This window comes from Elephantulus edwardii, unplaced genomic scaffold, assembly GCF_000299155.1.
Source record: "Elephantulus edwardii isolate Elephantulus edwardi_28Jun2011 unplaced genomic scaffold, EleEdw1.0 scaffold00109, whole genome shotgun sequence".
NCBI classification, from domain to species: domain Eukaryota; kingdom Metazoa; phylum Chordata; class Mammalia; order Macroscelidea; family Macroscelididae; genus Elephantulus; species Elephantulus edwardii.
The window spans coordinates 6,350,912-6,363,527 of NW_006399859.1; the positions used below are offsets into that span (position 1 = coordinate 6,350,912).

At 37.8% G+C, this 12,616-nt stretch overlaps 1 protein-coding gene across 1 annotated transcript in view; it reads left to right on the forward strand.

Moving 5' to 3' along the window:
• The window catches only part of HPS5 (Hermansky-Pudlak syndrome 5), a 48,250-nt gene extending 37,459 nt beyond the window's left edge, over window positions 1–10,791 (forward strand). The window contains exons 17-22 of the mRNA XM_006892028.1: window positions 162–317; window positions 4,017–4,136; window positions 6,007–6,120; window positions 7,964–8,070; window positions 10,117–10,387; window positions 10,731–10,791. Of these exons, the coding sequence (XP_006892090.1) occupies window positions 162–317; window positions 4,017–4,136; window positions 6,007–6,120; window positions 7,964–8,070; window positions 10,117–10,387; window positions 10,731–10,791 (829 nt within the window). The remainder of the gene's footprint in view (window positions 1–161; window positions 318–4,016; window positions 4,137–6,006; window positions 6,121–7,963; window positions 8,071–10,116; window positions 10,388–10,730) is intronic.
• Window positions 10,792–12,616: the final 1,825 nt, after the last annotated feature.

A 12,616-nucleotide genomic window follows, 5' to 3' on the forward strand; every position in this document is an offset into this window, starting at 1 on the left:
ATGTGAGCTGAAGCACATGCATTGTTTTTTAAATCTTAAGTTTTTACTCATTTGTATGTTTAGAAACTTCTGATTTCCTTATAAGTCTATTTCTAAAAGGTGAGAACAAGTTGTAGTGTCTCGCAGCCGTTAGAGACTAAAGTGTATGTTTTTAAATGCAGGTTATATGAGAAGTTTGGGGAATCTGCCCTTCGATCCTTAATCAGATTTTACCCATCCATTTTGCCTTCTGATGTCATGCAACTTTGTCATAAAAACCCTGCCCAGTTTTTGGCCTATTTAGACAGTCTGGTGAAATCAAGGCCTGAAGATCAAAGGTAAGAAAGACTGAATGTTTGCAGGCTCTTTTCTTTAAATAGGGCATTATTTCCTTTTTATGAGCAATTTTAACATTCTTTTACTGTTAATGCCACAGATTTGGCATTTGGGTTATCTCATACCTTTCTTCCTCAAGCTTAGCACACACTGTAAACTTGCATGTTCTATGTTTCCTTTCTTTCCTTCCTGCTCAGGGATTCTCAGACCATCAATATAAAACCAGCCACTGTCTTACAGCCAAAGCTAACACAGATAACCTTATATCTCTCTGCCAGTAAGTGGAGTTTTACTTTCACCTTTTTATTTTTTGTGGATCTCAGTTTCAACCCTTTGCCTCATTTTAGGTTTAGGCTTCATTTCCTCACTCCACATGGCCATAAACACTTTTGCCCCTTGGGGTTTGTTGTTTTAAATTTTATTTTATACTGGTTTACTTATAAAATTCATAAAGTTCGTATACACTATTTTTCACACTGGATCTTCCCCTTAGTTTTAATAGCTGACAGCTTCCCACTTGCTCTTTTTTTTCTGCTAGTTCCAGTTTGCCACCTGGTTCTTGTCTCTTAATCTAAGCCTCTTCACCCTGTTTTTGATCCTTTGCCATTTTCTTTTTTATCTTGGGGTACAACTATGCATTTATATGACTCTAGTAAATTTTCACTAGCACTTCTTGGCATGTTATAGTAGAAGAGTTTTCTATTATATTGTCCATTATGTTGGCCCTATAGTTAAAATGGAGCTCTAGTGGCTTAGTAGTAAGGAGTTGCTCTGCCAGCCTAGAGGCACATGCTCCAAATCTGCCAGCTGCTCCATGGGATAAAGATGGCCTGTCTCTTCCTGTGCAGTTAATTGTTTCTGAAAACCCACTGTAGGGTCAACCCTCTGTTGGTTCTGACTTGGTATGTAACAACAATACCAGTCATTAAATTATCTTCACATACCTACAACATAGAGAGAGCTCAGTTGGCCTGATGGACAGAAAGTGATCTTACCAAGCCAAAGGTGGGTGATTTTGATCTGTGTCCCTCAGGCCTGTTTTTAATTGTTTTTGGTCAGACATTCTTCTAGGTGGTATACCACTGCTCTGTCGATTTGCTGTACAGAGGTAACTTGTGGTGGCTGTGATACTGAACATTGTGACCCTGATGTGACAAATGTGATATTGGTCACCCATGGTGGGCAGTGTTTGCTGATGCTCACCGATTAAAACAAGCTTGTAAGCAGGAGTGGCATCCACTTCCATAATAGCTAGCCTCTCCCCTATGAACCTGGAGAAACGAAGAAAGTTCATAGGATTGCTGTGAATCTGGAAGGCATTTAACAACAACAATTCCTTTGTCATGTGAAGATTGGTGGTTTCTCTCTTTATCTTTCTTTTATTTTTTTATACTAGTTTATTTACATCATTCTAATTCATTTTTTTCCAGAACAGATTCTTCCAATTTCCCTCACCCCCCACCCATCAAATTGTACAACTCCATTATTAACTCCCCTTCCCCCTGCACATCCGCATCCCTCTGCTTTTACCCTCCCCAACTCCCTTTGGATCCTTATATTCATTCTACAATAATGGTTTTATACATTTATTTATCCTTGTGGGACTGAGTTAGTTCACTCAACATAATGCTCTCCAGCCCCTCACAAGTTAGATAATAATTTAAAAAATCATTCTTCCTGAATGCTGTATAGTATTTCATTGTGTGAATGTACCATAATTTCTCAATCTATTCATTTATGGTTAGACATTTGGGCTATTTCCATGTTCCTGCAATGGTGAATAATGCTGAACATTGTTGTACAAATCTCTGTTCGTGCTTCAGTTTATTTTCTCAGGGTATATACCAAGTAGTGGAATAGCTGGGTCATATGGCACTTCTATGTTCATCTTTTTGAGGAAGCGCCAAACTGCCTTCCAGAATAGTTGTACCATTTTTCAGTCCCACCAACAATGTATAAGAGTTTCTTTCTTGCCACATCCTCACCAATATTTATTACTTGCTGCCCTGTTAAACTTTGCCACTCTTACTGGTGTGAGATGGTACCTCACTGTGGTTTTGATTTGCATCTCTTTTATTGCCAGTGATTTTGAGCATTTTTCACTTGTCTGTTGGCCATTTGAATATCTTCCTCTGTGAAAATACTTTCCATGTCTTTTGCCCATTTTGTAATTGGGTTATCAGTCTGTGGAGGCCCAGGAATATTTTGTTAAACTTTCGTTATGAGACTCTTGTCTGAGATAGTATTACCAAATATTTGTTCCCAATTGGTAGCTTTTCTTTCGACCCTGTTGCAAAAAGTTTTTGATGCCCACATGGATTCAATCTTTAGAAGGTCCCATTCATCAATTTTATCATCTTCAGATTATGCATTTGTGGCTATATTTGGCAGTCTCTTTATACCTTGGGCTAGCACTTCTTAGCTTGATCCCAGTTTGTCTCTTATGAACTTTAAGGTTTTGGGCTTTACTCTTAGGTTTCTGACTCACCTTGAGTTGATTTTTGTGTATGGTGTGAGATGGGAATCCTGTGTCACCTTTCTGCAGGTGGAAGTCCAGTTTTGCCAGCACCTTTTATTGAAGAAGTTGTCATTTACCCATTTGATAGCTTTGATTTCCTTGTCAAATATCAGTTGACCATAGATAGCTGGGTCTATTTCTGGGTTTTCAGTTCTGTTCCATTGGTCTATGTGCCTGTCATTGTACCAGTACCATGCTGTTTTGGTTACTACTGCTGTGTAGTAGTTTTGAGGTCAGGGGTGCTGTACTTCCCACCTCATTTTTGTTTCTAAGAAGTGTTTTGCTTATTTGAGGTCTTTTGCCTCTCCAAATAAATTTGATAAATTCCCTTTAGATCTCCTTGAGAAATGAATTTGGCATCTGGATTGGGATTGCTCTGAACATGTAGATTGCTTGTGGTAGGATTGTCATTTTCACAATAATTGAATCTTCCTATCCATGCATGAAGAAGGCACATTTTTCCATTTCTTTAGATCTTTTATTGTGTCTTGCAGATATGTTCTGTAGTTTTCTTTGTATAGCTCTTTTGTATCTCTAGTTAGGTTCACTCCAAGTATCTCAATTGCATTGATTACAAAAATAGCTTGCCTCCAGAAACTCAGTGAACTTAGAGACAAGATGAAAAATTTTCATGTTTAAGACTTTCATTCATAGGGTCACTATGAGTTATCTATGACTTGATGGCACTTATTTAAAAAACTTAAATTGTAAATGGTATTGCTTTCTTGATTTCTTTCTCTGAGTCTTCTTTGTTACTATAGAGGAATCCTATTGATTTTTGGATATTGATCTTCTATCCTGCCACTCTACTAAATTAGCCTATTAACTCTTAACAGTTTTTTGTTGAGTCTTTGGGATTTTCTCTGTACTAGCATATCATCCACATATAGCGACAGTTTAACCATCCATTTGCTGATCTGGATACTTTTTATTTCCTTCTTGTCATATTTCCCTAGCAAGCACTTCGAATACAATATTGAATAGAAGTGGTGACGGTGGGCATCCTTGTCTGGTGCCTGTTTGTAAGGAAAATGCTTTTAGTCTTTCTCCATTAATAATGATGTTGGCTTTGATTTTGCACATATACTTTTCACTATGTTGAGGAAATTCCTTTCTATTCCAATTTTGCTGAGTGTCTTTATCAGGAAGGGGCATTGTATTTGGTTCCTTATCTTTCTTTTAGGCCGTCTTTCCTGGAGTCCCTTCTACAACCAGAATCTTTAAGGTTGGATTGGCTGCATTTGGCAGTGTCCCATGATGCTCCACCAATCACAAGCACTATGGATGATGAAGGACACCCCAGGTATGGAAGAGTCCTCTTCTTAAGCTCCCAAGTTTCTTGGGAATGAAAATGATTTATTCCTATATGATATTCTAGGCTTACTTTCAAGAACTGCTATGGAAAAGACTGACTTAAGTCATGGTCATAATATGATTAATGGTTTGGAAGAATAAAAAACCCTAGAGTTTTTGTTTTTTTGGTATTTTTTTTAATTATTTTGTAAACCTAGAGTTTTTATTTTAAAAAAATTCACCCTTATATTTTGAGTATATCAGAAATAGTCCTGCACTTTCACCACAAGGAGCTTTTTAAATTGAAAGAAAGCCTATCTTGCATGCCTGTAAGATCTGCAGGCATAAACAATGACCAAAAAGTCTATAGGGATATGCATTGGCCAGCTGTGATTTTGGTTACCTGAACACATGATTTGTGCTTATGCAAAACCTGTACTTGGACCAGGAGGAGTAGTCAGAACAGAACAAGGAAACACTGCATGGTTCAAAATTGGGAAGCGTATGCGTCAAGGATGTGTCCTATCTCCATATCTTTTCAATCTATGTGTGGAACAGATTATCCAGGAGGCTCGGCTCTAGGAGAAGAAGTGTGGCATCAGGATTGGAGGTAGACTCATCAACAATCTGCATTATGCGGATGACACAACTCTGCTTGCTGAAACTGAGGAGGACCTGAATGCTTACTGCAGAAAGTCAAGGATTGCAGCCTTCAGTGTGGATTGAAGCTCTACATCAAGAAAACAAAGATTCTCACCACTGGGCCAATTGGCAGCATCATGATAGATAATGAAAAGATTGAGATTGTTGACAATTTCCGTTTGCTTGGCTCTACGATCAACACTCTTGGCACCAGCAGCCAGGAAATTAAAAGACAAACTGCACTGAGAAAGTCTGCTGTCAGAGACCTCTCCTAAGTACTGAAGAGCAGTAGTGTCATTCTGGAGGCTAAGGTGCTTGTGATACAGGCCATGGTCTTTGCAATTACTTGCTATGCATCAGAGGGCTAGACAATGGCTAGGGTGATAGAAGGAGAGTTGATGCCTTTGAGCTGTGATGTTGGAGAAGAATATTGAATATACCATGGACTGTTAAGAGAATGAACAGGTTTGACCTAGAGAGGGTGAAGCTTTGTCTGACATACTTTGGACATGTTGCAAGGTGGGATCTGTCCTTGGAGAAGGACATCATGCTTGGGAGAGTGGAGGGACATGCAAGAGAGGAAGACCCTCGATGAGATGGATTGATTCCGTCACAGTGTAATGGGGATAAGTGTGTCAGAGACAATAAGATTGGCAAAGGATAGAACAGAGTTTAGGGCTGTTGTACATAGGATCACTATGAGTTGCAGGCTATTTGATGGCACATAACAACAAAAACATGATTGTTATGGAGGAAAAAGTAAACATGAAAAAGTCTTAAAGTCAAACTGAAATGTTTGAAAAATATAATAAAATATAAAAATTATAGTACAATAATTATAGGTAAGCTCTGTTTTTATCTATTTTTTACTATTTTGTTGTTGTTGTGGTTGATATGTGCCATTGAGTCGCTTGCGACTATAGTGACCCTATGTACAACAGCCCTAAATTCTGCTCTGTTGGAAGTGGATTGCCTGTCCTTCTTCCTAGTACTTGAAAGTTCCACCTCAGTTGCCCTTTCTGTTATTCCACATGTGTTCTGTTGTACATAGAATTTTCAGAGGCCTGCTATTTTGTATTTTTAAATATTTAAACGTTGTGTTATTACAAAAGCTCTGTTTAAAAATATTGTGGTAATGAAATAGTTATAATTAAGCTCTATTTTATTAGAGGACTAGTAAGCAATTTTAGAATTTACCACTCATCTTCATTTATTGATACTCCTTATTTCTGATACAGGCCTCATTCTCATTTACTTTCCTGGGGATACAATCAACTGATTCTTCATTTAGTTAAACTGCCAGCCGCCTTTATAATCAAAGAAAAAATGACTGACATCTGTAGGTCTGGTGGGTAAGTGAGAATTTCCTTAGAGGCTGAGATAAAGAATACAATTATATCAGAAATTACCTTGCAGGTGATGGTCAGAATCAAGGTGTCTTATCATTTGAAAATTTTCTTTGTTATTAAGAAGCAAAAGTATACTTTTGTTATAAAAAATAGTAAATATTTATTTTCTTTTAAATCTGATGCATCATTAGTTGCTAATTCTCTACTTTTCAGACATGTAGATAGTGTTTAATGGTCAGTCCCAGATTACCTGTTACTTGTTAACATTGATAACAGGATTTCTGAGAAGGGAGTTTTTTCAGTAGAGTCACTGATGGAGGAGTCTGGGAGGAGACAGGATGGTGGAAGCAAGCCCTGGAGTCTGGGGAGGATTTAGTTTTCTAAAGAAGACAGGAAGGAAGTCAGGTTGTGTGAAGAAAACAAGAACAATGAAAAACCCATATTGCTTGTTATCTGTACTACATATTGGTCTGCAATTTATTGGTTAGTTGTTTTATCACTCCACATGAATGAGTGAAAGAGATTACAAGAATTGTAGTCTCTTGGAGATGGGGGTCTGTATCTTCATGTTCTCGTGTAGTGCTTAATTTCTGCAGTGGTAGATGCTTGATACATGATTTATTCAGAGAGATCTTGGTAACTGAAGCAGATGCTGGTTGTGGATAGTGAGGCATTAAACTGAGTAGGTGATGTGTAGTGAGAACCTTGAAAAGTGCTCACAAACATCTAATTGGAGCTCTCAAAGCCTAGTCTGTAAGAAGTTGCACTGCTAACCCAAAACCCACACCTCTCTAGCAGTGCTGTTCCTCTAGCAGCTCTGTGAGAGGAAGGTGTACAGTCTCCTGTGTGAGTTATAGCCTCAGAAACCCAATAGAGCGTTGGCCGTTAGTCCCAACTTGATGGCAGTGAGTTTGCATTTTGAGAGACTTTTATCCTTGGATGATGCAGATGGTTAATGTGCTCAGCTACTCGCCAAAAGATTGATGATTTGGGTCCTGCTAGAGAGCAGTCAGGATGAAGGCTTGGCAGTGTGTTTCTGAACAGTTCACCATTGAAATCAAATTGGATTTCCATCATTCAGAATTAGCTGAACAATAGTCTGGTGAGAGACCCTTATAGGTTAAAAACCCCAATAATCAGACTCTTTCTAGAGATCATTTCTTTTGTTAGACACAAGGAGATAAGAAAGCGAGCTAGGAAGCTGTTGAGCTAATTTGCGTATGATGAGTGAAGTGTTAGTTAGGGGACAGCAGAAGAGAGATGCGGTAGAACTTGTTGATGCTGGGCACAGCAGGTGAACAAGAGACAAGATCTTCCAAGATTTACATCAATTTAGAGAATAAACGTGAAAATTTAGTGTTGAAATATAACATTAATTAAAAATATAAACATAAATGTTTGTTGCTGGAGTGTGACTTCAAGTATCTATATTTATGAGTAGCTCTTTTCACCTTAGACATTTTGGATGATGATTGTCCAATAGAATTTTTGTGATAAAGGAAATGTACTTCTATGCTGTGCATTACACTTGCCACTGGCCATGTGTATCCACTGAGTAATTTCAGTTAACTGAAGAGCTGACTTTGTAATTTTATTTGCTTTTAATTAATTTAAACTTGAATAACCACCTATAGCTAGCTATTGTTGTTGTGAGTTAAAACTGACCCATAACTGACCCTCCAGTGGGCTTCCCACTTCTGCAGAGTACTGGTGGATTTGAACCCCTTGCGTTTGGGGTTGCAGCACAGCTTCTTACTTCTAGCCCACCAGAACTGTATTTGGACAGCACAGATCTAGATTAATTTACCATCTTTTAGCTCTTTCTTCTCCTCTGGTCTCTTTGAAGCTTCTGGCCTGGATATCTCACTCTCTGCTTGGAGCTGGAGAGAAGAAGGGAAGCTTTTGCTAACATTGTCCATCTGGACGATATGAGCCTGATGGAAGGGGACAATGGTATGTAAATCCCCATTGGTTACTCCTGATTATTGTGTTTAGAATGTACTTCAGATTTTTCAGTAAACAACTAGGATTAGCATTTCCATGAACATATTTATGCTTATGTTTCTTAAAAACAGCCAAAATGGTATAAATGTTTTATCTTTTCAAAGTTACAGCATGATATAAGTGTTACAGGAAAAATTGATAATTCAGGGAAGAATAAGGCTATTAAATAATCATAAAATTCTCTCCTCCTAGATAAAAATACTCTTAATATTTGTCAACATTATAATTATATTAAAAATTGTTATTGTTGTTAGAGGCCGTCGGATTGAGCTCGACTCATAGCAACCCTAAGAGCAAAAGATCTGAACTCTCTTCTATCCTGCGCCATCTTCACACTTCCTGATACACAAAAGCCCATTGTAATAGTCATTGTAGCAATCCACCTGATTGAGGGTCTTCCTTTCCTTCTCTGACTCTCCACCCTTCCCAACATCATATCCTTCTCCAAGGAATAGCCCCTCTTAGCAACATGCCCAAAGTATGTTAGGCAAAGCCTCATCATTCTTTCCTCCAAAGTACACCCCAACTGCACCATCTCCAAGACATACCTGTTCGATCTCTTGGCCATCCAAGGAATGTTCATTGCTCTTCTCCAAGACCCCAGCTTAAAGGTGTCAATTCTTTTCCTCTCATCCTTATTCACTGTCCAGGTCTCAGATGCATAACTAGTAATAGGAAAGACTATGGCCTGAATCAGACGCACCTTAGTACTCAGACTGACTTCACTTCTTCTCAGTAATTTGGAAAGGTCCCTAAATGCAGATTTAATGCAGATTTAATGGTAGGAATTATTTAGACCCTTTTAATAAGTGAAGATCTTGTTACACTTGTCTCTCTATAGCTCATATCAATTTCACACCGAGACTTGTTAATTTTGCTGCCAAATAACATATCTCAGCGTTTATCCACTTTTTTCTCTTCTACATCACTGGGCCTTGCCATTTGTCCCTGCTACTGCAATAGCTTTGTAACAAGTCATCTTCTCTATATTCTTGCCCATCTTCACTTTGTTTTCCAGATAGCACCTGTAATGATTCTTTTAAAACAAAAATTGGGCTATATGAGTCTCACTCTTAAAACCTATTATTATACATTCAGAGTAAACTCCAGGTTCTTAAATAGACCCACACAGCCTAGCTTTGCCATCTTGTTCTTACTACTTAATTCTTTTGGTGCCCTATATGCCTCTTTTGAATTGTGTGAACTGGCCAGATTCTTACTGTATCAAGAAACCTTCCATGTTTCCTTTCTATCCTGATGACCTTCCACAAATTTCCACATGTTTAGGCCACATGCACATGCCTTTCTCTAGTTTTTCTCATCTTGCAGCTGCTACCTGTTTAAGTAAATGCTCGGTTCTTCTTAGAACCTTTCAAACAAAATTAGATCCTTCTTTGCCTTTTTTCCCCTAATGAATCCTTTTTCTTTTCCTTATTAGCACTTAGCACATTTTAATGTATAGATTTATTTGCTTAAGTTCTAACTCCTTTACCAGACTGTAAGATCCACATAAGTTTAGGGATCTTATGTTTTTGTTCATTATTGTGATAGAATGTGCCTTGGGCTAATTACTTACTGAGTGATTAAATGAATAAAAAAATAAAGAGCTCTAGTGACACCAGGGTTAAACACTTAGGCCTCTAAATGAAAGGTCAGCATTTAAACCCCTCAGCCATTCCATGAGAAAAATATATGACAGATTGCTTCTGTAAAGATGATGAGTTTGAAAACCCTGTGGGCGGAAGGTCCGCTTCATCCTTTAGGATCATTATGAGTCAGAATAAACTTGATGACATACAACAGTGACAGCAAAAGAATAGTAAAGCTATTTTATTTTTCTTTATAATGAAATATGTATTCACTGTGTTTGGAAAACAACCTTGTGTTAGATTATGTTTTGAACATGTTTATGTTTTCATTTTAAATGCATTCACAAGTAGTCTTGAGCACGTCAACTGAGCACTGACCCAGCCAGCATTGTGTCTGTGTGTACAGGGTGGATCCCAGAGAGTCTGGAGGAGTGGAAGCTTCTTTTACATCTTGTACAAAACAAGAACACAGGACCAGTCCTCCAAGTGTCACCAGATGAGAACCTCAGTGATGGACCTTCCCCTATCACCGTGGAGAACGTGGCGCTCCTGTTAGCTAAGGCTATGGGCCCAGATCGGGCCTGGTCTCTTCTACAGGAATGTGGTTTGACCCTTGATTTATCAGAGAGGTTTACTAGAACCTGTGATGTCCTGAGGATTGCTGAGAAAAGGCAGAGGTAATACCTGTCATACCCTCTGTATAGGTGCTTGGAGAACATAAAGCCTCACAGACTTTAAGAGGTTTAATGGGACTCTAGGGATCATTCATCTCCAGTCTGTCACTGATAGATGAGGGTACTGAAATGTATCTGTTAAGGTAAAAAGATAAAGTAATATTTCATTCACAATCATGACCAAGATACTGGATACATCTGATATATATTTGATTTTATATTTTCAAATGAGATAACTAATTGCCTCAAGTCACCTTAATCTGTAAATTCTTTGTGGGCTTTATGTTTTCTGTGAAGACTAAAAAATGACAACTAATTTTGATTCTTTCTTTCTTTGGATTTTCAGAGCCTTGATACAAATCATGCTTGAAAAATGCGATCGGTTTCTCTGGTCCCATCAGGCCTAGTGGAAGAGGATTTGGTACAATGAGTGTCGAGACATTTTGAGAAAATGGAATGAACATCCTTAATGTATTTTTTATTGAAGGAAAAACACCACCTGATAAGCCTGCCTCCTTGTTTGCTGTTGTTAAAGTGTCTATACCCACATCATTTGTGGCTCTGTGACCAAAGTTCTATTCTGAAAGGAGTCAGTCCTTGTTTGTGGAAATGAAGTACCACCTGGATACTGCTTATTTTGAACTACAGTATTATTTACTCCTTGCCACTGGATTGGGAAAGTATTATCCTCTGTGGTGCCTATGTAGGGCAGCTTCTAGCCCTGGTCATATGAAAACAGATTATATTATTGACTAGAGTTGGATTTCTTTTGATTCATTTCTGGGACAATATAGAAATTACTGGACTAGGACTTGTTACAATAGAATCAACACATAAAGTGGATGAAATACTAAAGATTAAAATTATAAATTTAGATGAAATGCTTTAGACCTAAACTGAGCTCACCTTAAAAAATATATTTTCCCAGTATTTATTTGACATTTTCTACCATGAAGGTATAAATAACTGACTAATTTATTACTGGAAATGTTTTATCTACCCTAAACAAATTTCCCTAACTAATCATGCACTTTCAAGGATTATTTTTCGAAAGCCATAATAAAAGCTGAGTACTAATAAAAGTTTCAGGAAGAATGTGTATCCTTTAATTCCAGTAGCTAAATAGATAAAGAGAAATGTGAAAACTGATTAATCATTTCATATTTCAAACAGAATTTGAATTTGAGGAGGTTTTTTGGAGCACTTTGCAGATTTGTGTGGGATAAGCAATATGGAATAAGCACAGTATTGGAGACAAAACTATACAGAGAATTGAAGGCCAGGAAATGCTACACATGCCATATGAGTATTACATAACCAGATGGACTGAAGAGATTATTTAGGGAAAGGAGACTTCACAAAGCCAAGAATTTTAGAAACTGGAAAACCTTTTCTCTGGTGTCCACTCAGTTTTGGCTGTACCGGTATGTGTTGCATCTGCAGTAAATGGGAGAGTGAGATCCTCTTTTCACTGCCTGTCAGCTTCAGTCTTTACACACTGACTGTCCCAAAGACTAACACAGGGAAACTCCTAACAGACAGCCTGAACTAGCGTGAGTGTGCACTCATCTCCTCACAGACCTCCCCAAGCTTTTCTAGCAATCCTCATTTACCAGAAGGGTATAGAGAAATGTCCATCGTTAAGTTGTGTGTGTCTGTTATTAAAATAGTGTCATCGAGACTTAATTTCCCGAGGCAGAGAAAGGAAAAAAAGACTAAATTTAAAATGTTTCAATACAATTTACTTGGATATTGAGCAGTGTTTTAAAAATCATTTATATCTGACACTTGTGTAAACATTCTAGAAATAGATTGTAATTCATAGTTGCCTCACCTGTCCTCTTTTTCTACCAATTTTACAATACATGGGTATGTTTGGTGACGTTAATTACATCTTCATATTGGTCCCCTATCACTATTAACCTTTCCTGAATTTTTCTGTCACCTTTCAGAGACCATCAGTGTGCCCTAACCATTGTGCCTTCCTTTTCCCCTCCCATCTAACCACATCCTGGAACCACTACTAAACTTAGCCCCCTGGACAAGTGTCTATTTGAGATAATTCTTATAATTGGGATTATACATTATTTGTCCTTTGAAACTTGTATCACTCAATGTTTTCAAAGTTTCTTCTTATTGTAACATGTATCAGGACTTCATTTCTTTTTATGGATAAATAATATTCCATTGTTTGCATATACCACATTTTATGTGTTCCTCTGTTCCCAAATA